The sequence below is a fragment of the Sesamum indicum genome, linkage group LG3 (genome assembly GCF_000512975.1).
Source record: "Sesamum indicum cultivar Zhongzhi No. 13 linkage group LG3, S_indicum_v1.0, whole genome shotgun sequence".
NCBI classification, from domain to species: Eukaryota; Viridiplantae; Streptophyta; class Magnoliopsida; order Lamiales; family Pedaliaceae; genus Sesamum; species Sesamum indicum.
This window is the reverse complement of record NC_026147.1, coordinates 9,203,373-9,216,801: the sequence shown is the minus strand read 5'-3', so window position 1 is coordinate 9,216,801 and position 13,429 is coordinate 9,203,373. Positions and strand designations below refer to the sequence as shown.

Here is a 13,429-nt window from a genome sequence, read left to right as displayed (position 1 = left end):
GCACCAAATTTTAAAATATCAAATACCCCTTAATATATTTTAATATTATACCAATATAATGACTTATTTATTTTGTATAATCTACATTTTCTTTTAGCCATCAATATATTATCATATTTATCCTACATTTTTTTTCATAATTATCACTTGTTTTACTTTTAATTATATATAAATTTATATTTTAAAATTATAAATTATATACACACAAATATAACATACGATGGTGAAAATTCTTAATAAGAATTATACCCTTCAGGTTAGCAAATTTCAATTGTCATTCCTCGGTGACTGTTCAATGAACATTTTGAATCACTGAGCGACAAATTTTGCAAACTTAAATCATTTTAGATACAGAGATCATACAGTTTTAGTTTTTAGTGGTTGAAATTATACTTGCAAGGATTACCATATCACTATATGATGCTTTGTCGAAGCTTCTCCATTAGAACCCAGAAACTTATACACAAGACTATTACATGTACAACTTTTTCTTTACAAGGATTTTGCTTGTTTTCTCCTTCTAAAGCCATGATGATCCATCTTCATCACAATTTAAAGGGTTGCATGACTGAATCTGGCTTTCTTTACAACAATGTCGTGCTTGTGGGATTTGCGAAATAATGAACTCGACATATCAACTTTGATTTTCTAAAACGGTCGCCAAGAAGGTTATTCAGAATCGATGGAGGCTGAGACGATGTTCTCTGATGCATTTTGCGCATAATGATGTGGTTATCCATGATCATTGTCTCTAACAATTGCCTGCAGCTCTGGAAGGCATAATTTGGAAATTAGCACCATATCTTTCAAGCAATGTAACATCCAAGTCAATATAATTAGAAGAAGCTGTATGCTATGTCCTGATCTTAAACAGGAGATACAAAGGTAAAACCAGTATCTTCAGGAAACAATCAGAGTAGAGCAAATCTAGCAATGTTTTAGTTTCTCATAAGCCTTTTCTAAACCGAAAAAAAATGCTGTTAGTCAATATGAGAGATTGAATTTTCTAGAGATATTGAGGCTGACAACAACATAGAAAAGGTTTGAGTGTTGAACTACAGTCTCAAGCCTATGAGCTCCCAATTTGGAATAAATTTTTTAACCTAGGAATTAAGGAGCTAGTTCCATACCTGAGGATTTAGACCATGCATCTCATTTATGATGTCCTCCTGTGGGTAAGGAAAGAAATAAGAAATGGTATAACCAGTTAATTTTCAGTAGAAAGAAAGTTGTAAAATGCTGATTAAGTTAAACCACATGACATGGCACCATGAACAAGCCAATAGACAATTAAGATGAACAATGAAGGAGCTTCACCAGACGCCCAAGAAAAGCAACCTCATCTTAGAAGGTCGAGGAACAGACAAACTAGAAATAATAATAACAACATACTACAGGAAGAAAATTCTTAAAGCATTACCACCAAACCAATAAAGAAACCGTCTGCTTCAATTGCCCTAACACATTTTAGAAACTTATATCCATAAAGAAAAGCATAAGCTTGTGTAAAAGATACCATACCTCTAATATCCCTGGATATTGCATCACAATAGCAAGAACACGGCGTATGAGCCCCTTGTACACAAGTTCATTTATGGTACCATCTCCATTCATCCATGGCAATAGTGGCCTACACATCTTAGTATTAGCAGAATGGAGTTCCAAGTTTTCAACTCTAGTCATTTTGGGAGAAGCAACTTCAGAGTGCTGATAGCTGTTAATCTTATCCGTGTTCGATAATTCAGTAGGAGGATCTGCAACATCTTCTGGTAGATTCAAAATTGTAACTCTATGCACTTCATCAGCATTCCAGTTAATCTCATTCTCTAAAGCAGAAATGACGTCTCCATCATTATCACACTTAATAGGCGTGTTCTCATCCTCAATTTTCCTTTTTTGATCATTAAGACAAGCACCAGCAGGATCATGTACAGAGGTCAAGAAATACTTGGATCGATACAAAGAATCAACAATGTGAATGGAATCATATGCATTGACCTGTGTTTAAGCAGCAAGTTTATGAATTCAGATCAGGTCATGACACCCCAATTAAACAACACAACAAGCCCAAACACAATAAACACTAGTAATTGTCACACTGATGTCAAAAGTTGTAAAAATTGACCAAAGATAGTTCATAAATTCTAAGTACAAAAGTTCAAAAACTACACTTGAAATAAAAGCAAACCTTTAAAGCTCGTCCAAATGCTTCAAGCACCTCTATCATAACTTCCAGCGTCTTATCATCTGAAAAGTAAATTAAAATAAAAATCGATGCTCTTCTTATTTAATGGAAGTTATACATTCAAAGGACTGGGACGAGTGTAGAACTGTAATAGTTGCATACCCTTAATGTTCAGAACTTTGCGGATTTCTTTCATGCTCAAACCATTGTCACCAGACTTCTGAATGGCTGAATAAAGAGATTTGAATGAGTGGGGATGAAGGAATGAACATTTTACTTCATAAGAACATGAAGACATCACAAGTTCAGCATAGCTAGTCATAGCTTCCCATGGTGATTCACTGACATCAAGGGCAGGACAAATCATTCTCCCAGAATCAAGCATTTCTCTGACATACTCAGCTACACCGGAATGCATGGAACCACTGTTAACATCCAAACATGATAAAGTCTTCTTTGGATCTTTTCCAAGAAAACTTGAGGCAGGGTACATGTCACCATCCGTAAATGATTCAATAGCTTGTAATCTTGAAATTGCTTCACGGTGCAAGCGTAACTTTATACCAGGAAAACCTTTTTCTCGCCGAGATATTATCTCACCATCACCAGCAAATGAAGTTTTAGATCTTTTAGATATTTCTCCACTATCAAGCTCACTACTATCGCATTTACGTTTGGAAGTTCTGTTATCTTCCGCCTCACCGACACCTTCATCAGGTAAGCATGGGGTAATCCATAATTCACCTGAAGAAACTAGAGCACACAATGTGATAACTTCACCACATTGCAAATTTGATGGAACATCCACGCCCTCTTCCATTAAATCCTTTTCTCTTTCATGAAGCCATGTGGCAAACTTAACAGCTCTTTTGCCAGTATCTGCAGGAAATGTGGATAACGAAATGCTATGCACGAAGTGCTGTGATAGGTCAACACGGTTATTACAGCTACCACCAATCTGCCAAAGAGAAAATTCCTCATTTTAGCAAGCCAATAACAGAACAGAACCAGAAGGATTCAAAGATTTAGTAATTGCCATGTAAAAGCTAGACAATCAACAGGCAAAATCTAATATTAGAAAGGAAATGTGTTATAGTTTTTATAACAGCACCCAAATACAAAAGTTTTTGTATTATACATTAATAGTAAAAACGTTGGGATGCAATTTGTAAGTGACTCGACTTTCACCATGGCATTCTATGATAATATCGAACCTCAGTTGTAAATCGCACAGACAGTTCATCCATATGCTCCTGGAAACAACCATTTGTTAGCGGATGAAGATTACTTACCATAATTTTCTTCTCTCTCAGGTAGTTAAAAGCAGCAAAAAGGTCGTGCTCAGAGTAACGACGCAGAGTTTCAGCGAGCAAAGACGGGACTTCTGGAGCAGTTGATTTGGTAAGAAAGATTAGCTTAAAGAGCTCCGCAGCATTTGCAATTGCAACTGATTCATGCATCTGTCTGCTAACACTTGCACCTTTATTTAAAAGCTTCAAATACTTTCTGGGAAGCTGCTGGGAGCTTGATCTTCGAGAAGAAGCTTTAGCCCCAGCACAACCACCCTCAAAGTCCTGACCATGAGAAACTGACGAAATTAACCCAGTTTGCAGAAATGCAGGCATAATCTTGTAAAAAGAGAAGTATTCTTGAAACCACCAAATGTTATCCACAACCAAGAAGGACATGCATCATGCTACAGAATAAAGACAATGCGTCACTGCATGATAAGTAGTAAATCAATCACAAGAAAGACGAAACTCCTCAGTAAATTCTCTTATTGGGGTAACTGGCAGGATAGGACATACATACCATTACATGCAAAGGATAAAATATTTCATTCCAGTGTAAATTAAAGGTTGGATACTACTTTTGAGTGCATGCAAGATAAGCAACTTACATCATCCTCGTTATTTTCTGGGTCTGAAAAAGTATTTTGAACAGCCTCCAATTTAGCCATTCTTTTGTATCTCAGAACATCATCTAGTGCTTCCTTGATAATACCTTCATCAAAATTAACCCATTCCCCAGACATGGGAGCTGGAGAACACGAAATGTCTTCTTCAGATGCAGTATCACTAACCATCTTTCCAGGATCTCCATGATTCAACACTTTTTCTTGGATTGTTTCAAGGTATTTTGCATGATGTTCTGCAAGCATATTACATAGTTTCATTACAGCTTTTCTGAAAGGGATATAACTATTCAATGATGCCATTCTTCTTTTGCAGGCACCAGGAGGAGCTGGAAGATTCGAAATTGATGCCCAATCTACGCGATGAAATTTAGCCCCTAGAGCAGCTCGGCGTCTTGCATACTCAATGACCAATCGTCTGAGATAAACAATCCATATCAGGACATAAGATGTGCATCAAAAGACTTCAGATGATAATAAACTTAAACGTTGCAGCCCAAATAAATAAGTAGAAGATTGATAACTCTAAAGACAAGATAGTAAAATAAAGCATGAATGAGGACAAATATGAGCATTCACATCAAATACTCAGATCTAATCAATTTGATATTCCATGAAACAAAAATTGGAGAAATAAGTTAGTTGCTGCTATTGAAAGATATTTTTTCATAGAACAAAGTTATGAGTCAGCATCACCTATCAGCCTCTTCGGTCCATGAAAACTTTCTCTGGCGTGCCGACTTCAATCTTGACAAGGCTTGCTTGTGAATAAAGGTATTGGCCTGTCTATCTTCTTCAGTTAATTTTAGCACCTCTGAACCCTCAATCTCATCACCAGCATGGTACCTTTGCAACTGGCAATCATAATCTTCAGAAGTAGTTAACACACAATTTTGTTCCTCCATAAACTGGGTATCAGAATCTAATAGTGGACCGACTGCCTCCCCACTTGATTGTCCATCTGCCATGCTAGCTTTTGCAAGCTTTGAGGACATTCTATCTTGATATCGTTTTCTTTTACGTGAAGATATAATGCGTCTGCCGTTGACTGTCTGAAGCTCCTGACTTTCAGCATCCAAAACTCTCTGAAATCTTGTAAGTCGCAGCTTTCTCTTGTCATAATAGACACGAAGCACCTGCAATGTAATAACATAAGCACATATGATTCATGTAATTACTGACAATTTATTAGTTGAAGGCTGCAGGGCTGGTAATCATTTGAAGTGTTCGACTGACTTGTCTTGGCAGTTGAATATTACCATTTGAATACCAATAATCAGTGTGTGTATTCAAAAACTAGTTGCATGGAAGTTAACTAAGAGATTTGCAGGTAGAGAAACATGAAAACCATAACAAAATTTTCCAGATCTAAAGTAACTTCTAAGTAAAAAATTGAGCTTGAAATATCCAAGTGTTTGACCCAGAATACTCAGCTTGTGTCGTGGGTAAAAATGTGGAATTTGAGCTTTCAAAGAGAATCAGCATATTAATATAAGATTTGACTGTCCATGATCTTATACATCCCACTGGCACCCCAAATGTTCTCGGTAAAAAAATATCACAATAGTAACAATATTCCAAATTAACAAACCTGCTCCAGGGTCAAATTCAGATCGTTAGCAATCTTCTCACAATCACCAAACGAAAGCCTTTTGTTTGGGTCATCTTTTGCAATACGCTTGAGAAGTTCCACCCGCTGGTCAGCTGTCATTACTCGGACAGATGCCCAAGATCGGGAATGAAATACCTGAATATTATTTAACACCCATTCATAAATAGTGAATTTAAAATGAACCAGGATATTAAATTGCAGATCAACTTACTATCACAACGCTCATCTCATCCAAATTTACATTTTGTCATCATATTAACACAAGTGATCCAACAACACCTTCTGCAGAAACTTCAACATGATGCATAATCTTCCCAGCAAAAGAATATGATCTATATCCACCTATCAGGATTTGGATGGAAACTAGAAGGAACTCATAGCAAGCACCATAGCCTCATTATCAAGTTAAAGGTATACAAACACAAGTCAAATTTGCTATAATTCATAATGTGTGCACCCGGAAGTTAAAAACATAAATGAAAGAAGAAAACTGATTGTTATGTTGATTCTCTACTGTACATGAGGAAATAGAGTACTCTACTAATTCTTCGTATCTGTTTTGATTATCTAATTAGACTGGTTTTTGCCTTCATGTAGTGTGGGTCTCATCAACAAATACTCCAGTTCATTAACATCGAAGGATCACAAAGTACACTGGACTACACCAAGCTGGCCCACTTTCCAGCTCCCTCTCAGCTCTGACAACTAAAAGATAGAAAATTTAGCCGAGACTGGGCATGACAGTAATACCAGTGATTAAATGCTTATAATTGCGAAGAACAGGCACGTGAATCTTAGAAGTGGCTGTATGAAGGTAAATAATGACATATGTCAAACAATCAATCACAGCTTCCTGTACTGACCAACTTTGATTTGAAAGGAAGAGCAAAAAGTCCCAATATAAGAAATAGATCCAAAGATAAGCCATCATCCGCAACGTAAGTATAAAAGCTATACAAAAGTACCAAGGTAAAACCAAAACAAGATAATTCAAAACAAAATTGGCACAGCCAGCACACACCTCATGAACTGCAGATCCAGGAAATGCAAGCAAAGCAGCTCTTGATTTAGCTGCAGCATAACAATACTCCAAAGTATTCCAGTACTCATCAACAGCTTTTCTGCTGGAAAGAACAAAATCATGTCTAACTTGAGGGCGGAGATCAGGATAAAGCAAACCAGATGATGCACCAGTTGAGACTGGTTCCTCGATGTAAGGTTTAAGTTCCAATGCATGAGTAAGAGTAGTATGTGGGCTGCTGGCTCCATCTTCTGCATGGCCCTTGCTCACTAGACGAATCAACTATGAAAAAGGTCTCATTTCATGTCATTATTATGATAGAAGACAAATATGAAACCACAAACTTTGGAAAAATCACTTCTTCCAAGAATAAGAGAAAATGTAGAGCAGAAGAAAAAGAAAAAAGGAAATCGAGTTTATCAATATTCAAATGAGTGTTGGTGGCTTTGCTATGGCGAGCTTCTGCAATATTTCCACCAAATTCTTTCAGTTGTTTCTGTCTAGCAAGTGGATACTGAATATAAAAATAAATCATCCAGGTGAAATGGCAAACATAGAGCAATTGATCATATAGAAAAAGCATTAGTAAACAATATCTTAACGCATAGGCAGATTTAGCCAGCAAAATGAAGATCCTCTAAAAGTAACCAAGGAGGAGTGATACTGTAAAAGAACCAAATCTGTATGTCTTGATAAAATAAGCATAAGAATGAAACTTTATTTAACAGTAATTACGCATCTTACTTTCAAACGCCGTAATATATCAATCAGCCATGATAACCGTCCAGTTGCTCGAGTATCCATAAGGCCCTTGTACTCCTCCATAGGAAGATCACAAAGTAGCAAACCATTTCTACATTTCTCAACCATATCCTCAAACTTTTGCGCAGAACCTACAACTTGTAAGAACAGCTCGAGTGGCATGGACCGAATGGCCCGATCTAATTCAAACAACTTACAACTGCTGTGTGGATTTTTCAAATCATAAGAATGGTTATTAGATGATAACCCATCATTCCAACCAGGGGAACTGCGGATCCAACCCCAAAGAAAGATGTGAAGAAGCTTTGTCCGAACCATTTTTGCTAGTACAAAACCATTAGCACGCATCACTTCAGCACGCTCTGACTGGACATCTAATCTTAAACTATTTGGAATTCTCTGCACATTGTGCAACATGGGAACTGATTCACCCTTCTTTTGCCGAACATATGATTGCTGACGCACATGGATTTCAAAAGACCTCATTTTCTCATGAATTTGAGCCAATAATTCAGGTGACACACTATAAACTGATGGGTGGAGGACCACTTCTGTTGTCCTGCTGCGGCCACAGTTTGTCACAACTGGGACACTCACGTGGATGCATTTACAGTGTCCTTCTTGCTGAAGTTTGTTCAGACTACGTTCTAAGGTCTTCCGGTCCATCATTGTGTTCTTTTTCTTCTCAAGACTCTCAAGGCGTCTGTGAAGCTCAGGTTTTATGAGGAACTTCTCCTCCTTCTCACAAAAAAAGATGGCAAAATAAGCCAACTAGCTAACAAAAGAACAAAATTTGAAGGACAATGAAACAGACCTGCAACATCTTCAGTATGCGCTGCTCCCTCTGGGAGCTGGTTGCAGCCATAGTAAGACGGGGATACTTCAGAAATGATCCACGCCTGGGGGGTACTACAACAGCAGGAGAGCATGTTTCTAGCAGATTATTTTTCGCTATTGATTTACTGCTTGCAGTAAGTTCCTTAGCAGGGGCTCCATCGCATAACTCCAAGACAGAGTTCTGAGGATTGCATTGCAAAAGCAGAACACCAGAACCCTCATCGTCCATACTTGTGCCATTAGAAGCCTCTGTTACCCCAGTTGAATCATTTTCACTTTCATTGATACCTCTAACATTCATCAGAGAAGTAGAAGTATCTACCACCTGCATAGGCTGAGACAAGTTCTCATGAAAGTCAACAACGAGGGAATTAGCTTCATTGACTTCTGGGAGAACTGTTTCTTTTTCATTGGGAGCCATATTAGATGATTCAGGATTGAAGTTCCGAGCTGTCCAAACTCGGTATACCTCACCTCTATTATGGTTTTCAAGCTGCAAATTCAATCCAAACCTAGAGATCATTTGTTTAAAATATCGCTTGTGATACTCCTTACTGCATAGACCAAGCCTTCGACATACCTGCTCACAACATAAGGTTTTGTAAGTGTGTCAATACATGATTCTGCACTATCATGTCCCAAACAAACTAGAAACTTTAAACCCCTCAAACACCTTCAAAGAAAATTTAATGTATTTCCAATACATCTTGCATAAACAGATTTACAGCACGTCACCAAAATGACCATCATTGCCCAGGTCAATAGTCGTATACTATTTGTTAAAAGAAGAGCCAAAAATGTCTCTTGCAGTTGAAGTAGCACTTGAAAATAATAAGATCTACTGTAATTACACTCTTTTGCAGATGAATTTGTATCAGAAAGAACTCAAAAAGTGATGCAACTATTGGTTCCTCAGTTCAAGAACGAGTAGATAGGGAGAGCTTCAAGAGTCATGAGGCTTCTGAACCCATGAATTCTAATGAGAGGGATATTTTGCATGAGTGGACCATGAAACTTCATCAAAGAATGTGATAGATGGAAATAGATTAAGCTCTATTTGAACATAAACTATCAAATGCAAGGCCGACGGTCATCAAATAGAAAGCTGTAGAATGCTTTCATAGGAAGTTGGATGTGGGCTTTCCTTTAATTGATCATTTCAGGGCTCAAGATAAACAGTGAAAATGAAGCAAGACGAAAGATAAAACACCAACAAAATAAAAGAAGGAACCTGATTAGGATGTCAAATCAAAGAAATAAAATTGAAAATCTGATTGCATTGTTCTTATTTTTGGCAACAGTAGGATCACTTACTTCTGTATTAGTCAACCCTTCTGATCCTGCAGCATCAATCATGTCATATATCTGACGGAAAATGGGAAGCTCTATAAGTTGTTCTGTAATTTGTCCTCTCTTCAAACAATTCGTTGACTGTTCCTCATCATTATCACCACGCACACGCCCAAGAGGTTTTGGCTCAAAATGCATTGGTGAAAAACTTCGAAGCAGACGTAAACAATTGGCCTCCTAAACCATGAAAGATAAAAGTAATAAATTGGCTGTGAAAATCCCTCCCATTTCAGAGAATGTTGGAATCCATTTGCTTTTACTTCCAGGGTTTCTACACCTGAAAAGTCCTACAAATTCTGACCCCAGTAATCCCCCATCCCCCCCAAAAAAATAATAATAATAATAACAACACAAGGCAAAAGAACCTAAGTTTTTACCTCTGAGATCTGAATACTACAACTAGATTACATCAACTGAGCAACAATGAGCATGTGATCAATTTAGGATCAGCTGTGTGAATAACTTTAAAACAGTTCAAATCATAGAGAATTTATTTCACCAAAACTATATCTTTCGCAGCTTGCTAGTTCATACAATATGCAAAAAGATCAAACTGAATGCTTGAGTTAGCTTTAACATCATGCTTTCAAAATTAATTTTATCCTAATACCTTTAATATATTTTGGATCATCTCCAGTAATTAAGCATTACTATATATATATATACAAGCAGATTTAAAAAGAAAATTCACCTCAAATTTGAATTCTGGAAAAGGGTTACCATAAAACAGTATTTGTTAGCATTATATTATCAATTAAATTAAAACCAATTCAATTTTTAGATAAGCTGAAAGTAGTTGACACTCTTTTGAGTGATAGATTTTTTGTGAAGAACCAAAAAGATTATTTGTTAAACAACACCCTAGATAGAGAACATGCCTGTATAAGTTTTTAACTTCAATATCATAACATGTAATTGAGCTGAGAACTAAATATAGCACCAAGAAACATGATGGTTACAACTAGGACTTCCCAGGAAATTTGGTTACAATAACAACTATGCCGTTCTTGCCTCAAGGAGCAGAAACAGTAAACCATCAGTAGCTCCTTCACATCTGACTGGCCATGATAAATCATTTGCATCTACCAACAACAAGAACTATGAAAAAGACATAGCATAAAGCTCCCATCATGAATTCTCACTGGATCAGATGAGGCACTATGACACCTCTTCTCATTTACCCGTATTGCAAGCAACAGAGAATCTCAAATTAACAAAGTCAGAGCTGCAGCTACATACCTTCTTGTTGATCAATGTATAACACTCTTCTACAACTTGTGCCTCTTTCAACCTGTGACATATCTAACCACAGATTGCACAGTAAATGATCTGACAACATGAAATAGCATCTTTAAGAGCATAAGATCATAAGATTTACTTTTGAAAAGAAAGACCAGAAAAATAAAAAGAAAACAAAATTACATTTCTCCAAGCTCTATGGCCAGAAGTCCCTCGATAACCTAGATCTCGTTTTAGATCAGCAACAACCAGAACCTTCAGTGGCAGAAAGAAATAGAATAGAATCAGCCTGAGTGTAGAGAGAAACAGGTAATAAAAATGCAGACTTAGGCATGCCCGACCTTGCCCTGAGCTTTTTCAAGTTTATCGCAGATAGCTTTCAGTGCAGGTAAGAAGTCTTTGACATGTATATCCTCTTTTGCAATTTCTTTACCAAAATCATCAAAAGTTTCAGGATGACCATCTGCAGCCTCCTTAGTCATCAAGAGATTATCCTCCTTAGTGATTTCAAGCCTCTGTTGGCAACCCAAATGCTTTCCATAACGGTATAAATAGAGCATATTGGTGGCCACAATGGAACCATTGTTCTGCTCTCTACTGCTGGATGCCTGTTTCTTTCGAATAACAGTTGGATGCCTAACGATCAATCCTTGGATTTCAAGTCTCTTCAGCTGATAGAATAAATTGTTTGCCGGAATGCGTAATTCCTTAGCAAGCTCACTTTGTGCAATTCCGTTTGCCCTGAAGACACAAATACAACAGTCACTATACCAAACTTTATGCTCATGATGAAGTTAAAGTGCGACTCCCTTAATCAGAAAAATAAAATAAATACATGAATTCAGTTCTAAATCAGCCAGCACGATACTGAAACTTAATCATCCCCGTCCCAATACAATCAAACCTCACTTTTCTATTAAACATGGAAAAATATCCCACAAAACAACCAGCGTAAGTTAACAGAAATAATAACACTACAACCAGACAAATGCAATGTATATTACTCCCAACGCGAGAAACCAAAGCTCACCGAGCAACTGCGAGGCGTTCGAGAATGAGGCGTTGAGTATCAGACAGACTAGATTCCGAAGCCTCCATTTCGTATATCCCGAGAAAACTCTTCCTCATCGCTTCCGGAGCCACGATTTTGACATTCAGCTTCTCGCACACTTCAACATCACACTTCATCAACTCTTCTGTCGCATTAGGACAAGAGGCATAGTCACAGGCTTCAAGCTTGAGGCCCGGAATCTCCACTAGATTCTCCCATACTGCCCGCTTCACGTTCGGGCAGAGGGGGAGACCGCGAGAAGCCAGACATGGGTTGAGTTTCGGCCAGAGGTCACGGATGTGGAGTCCATTGGCCGCCTCGCAGCATATTTCTTCGAGTGCTGAGTGGACGACGGAGTCCATGCGGCGGCGAATACGCGCATGCGGTGGGAAGGTGGTGGCAATTGATCGCTCCTTTTGGCGGGGTTTGGAGATTTTGAGACGTGTGTGAGGGAAAGGGTTAGGTTTAGAGTTCGAATCAGCTTGGGGGAAGCTGAATTGCAGTAGCGTCAGTGTATCACCGACTAAATTGCAATACAGTGCTTTGAAATATAGGACGTTCGCAGTTTGACCCTAACTATTTCTTTTAATTGTAGAAAAGGGTTTCAAAGTGTGGTTCCCTTTGCTTTTCATTTTATATTAACAGGACCATAAATGATTCGAGTCAAATTGAAAACATCATTATTAAAACTTATTTGAAATCGAGTTAAAACGAGTTTTAATTGAATCAAATATGAGTCGAGTTTGATTCATATAGTTTAACAAATCAAGTATAACCGAGCTTTTATCGATCTATTTCAATTGAGTATCAAGTAGTTTGATTAATTCTGCAGTCCTACGTGTTAACATATGCCTTAATTGATGAAAGTGTCTTTTAACTTTTTGCATGTTTTTAATAGGGATAACAAACTATCAAATATTATCCAACAATTATACAAAACCTAATAGATTACTAGGAAGCCATCGGTTCTTGAAATAGTTACTACGAATAAGAGTGGATTTTTTAGGCTCAATCCACCATTATAGATGCATTATTTATGCGCGTCTATGTTAATATAAAGAGAAAATATATTTTTTTTGTAAAAAATAGCGAATCGTGACATCATTACACTAATATTTTTGTTGTAGAGATGATATTCTTAAGTCGATTTATTTTTTTTTTTTAAATATGATGTGTTGATTTATATAGTTTATTTTTATTACGAAATCATGAAAAACTGTACATGCAAACACGACGTATTACTACAATTAGTATTAAAAGATTTATATAATTGTGTTATTATTGAATTAACTATATATCTTTTAAAAAATTTCATTCTTTTGACCCATATACAATGTTTATTTAATATCTATGTTGCAATTTTATCTTTGCAACTCATGGAATTGTTTCATTCTTTCTATACATCCCAAACATCATTCAAGTTCACTCCTTCATTTTGATAGGGGAAATACATTAAA

General features: G+C 37.0%; 1 protein-coding gene across 2 annotated transcripts; it reads right to left on the bottom strand.

The window, feature by feature from the left end:
* Positions 364-12,489, bottom strand: LOC105157796. Of its 2 annotated transcripts, XM_011074275.2 has the most exons (17): positions 11,952-12,489; positions 11,263-11,662; positions 11,105-11,176; positions 10,922-10,984; positions 9,647-9,859; positions 8,310-8,912; positions 7,478-8,233; positions 6,734-7,015; positions 5,692-5,847; positions 4,797-5,236; positions 4,086-4,518; positions 3,478-3,759; positions 2,348-3,143; positions 2,189-2,247; positions 1,522-1,998; positions 1,131-1,169; positions 364-770 (listed from the first exon to the last, which is right to left on the bottom strand). In XM_011074275.2, exons 1-17 carry the CDS (start codon positions 12,332-12,334, stop codon positions 585-587), a joined length of 5,640 nt encoding a protein of 1,879 aa, XP_011072577.1. In that variant the 5' UTR covers positions 12,335-12,489; the 3' UTR covers positions 364-584. The 2 variants fall into 2 exon arrangements, with proteins under 2 accessions (XP_011072577.1, XP_011072578.1); XM_011074276.2 differs by lacking the exon at positions 11,952-12,489 and having other exon boundaries at positions 10,922-10,973; positions 11,263-11,294.

Bases quoted from the DNA above. Each gene is read 5' to 3' on its own strand.
- LOC105157796 (XM_011074275.2), bottom strand. From the start codon at position 12,334: ATGGACTCCGTCGTCCACTCAGCACTCGAAGAAATATGCTGCGAGGCG. The intron at 2,248-2,347 runs GTATGCAACTAT...TTTACTTTTCAG, and splicing joins CAAAGTTCTGAACATTAAGG to ATGATAAGACGCTGGAAGTT. The intron at 1,170-1,521 runs GTATGGTATCTT...CCTTACCCACAG, and splicing joins AATATCCAGGGATATTAGAG to GAGGACATCATAAATGAGAT.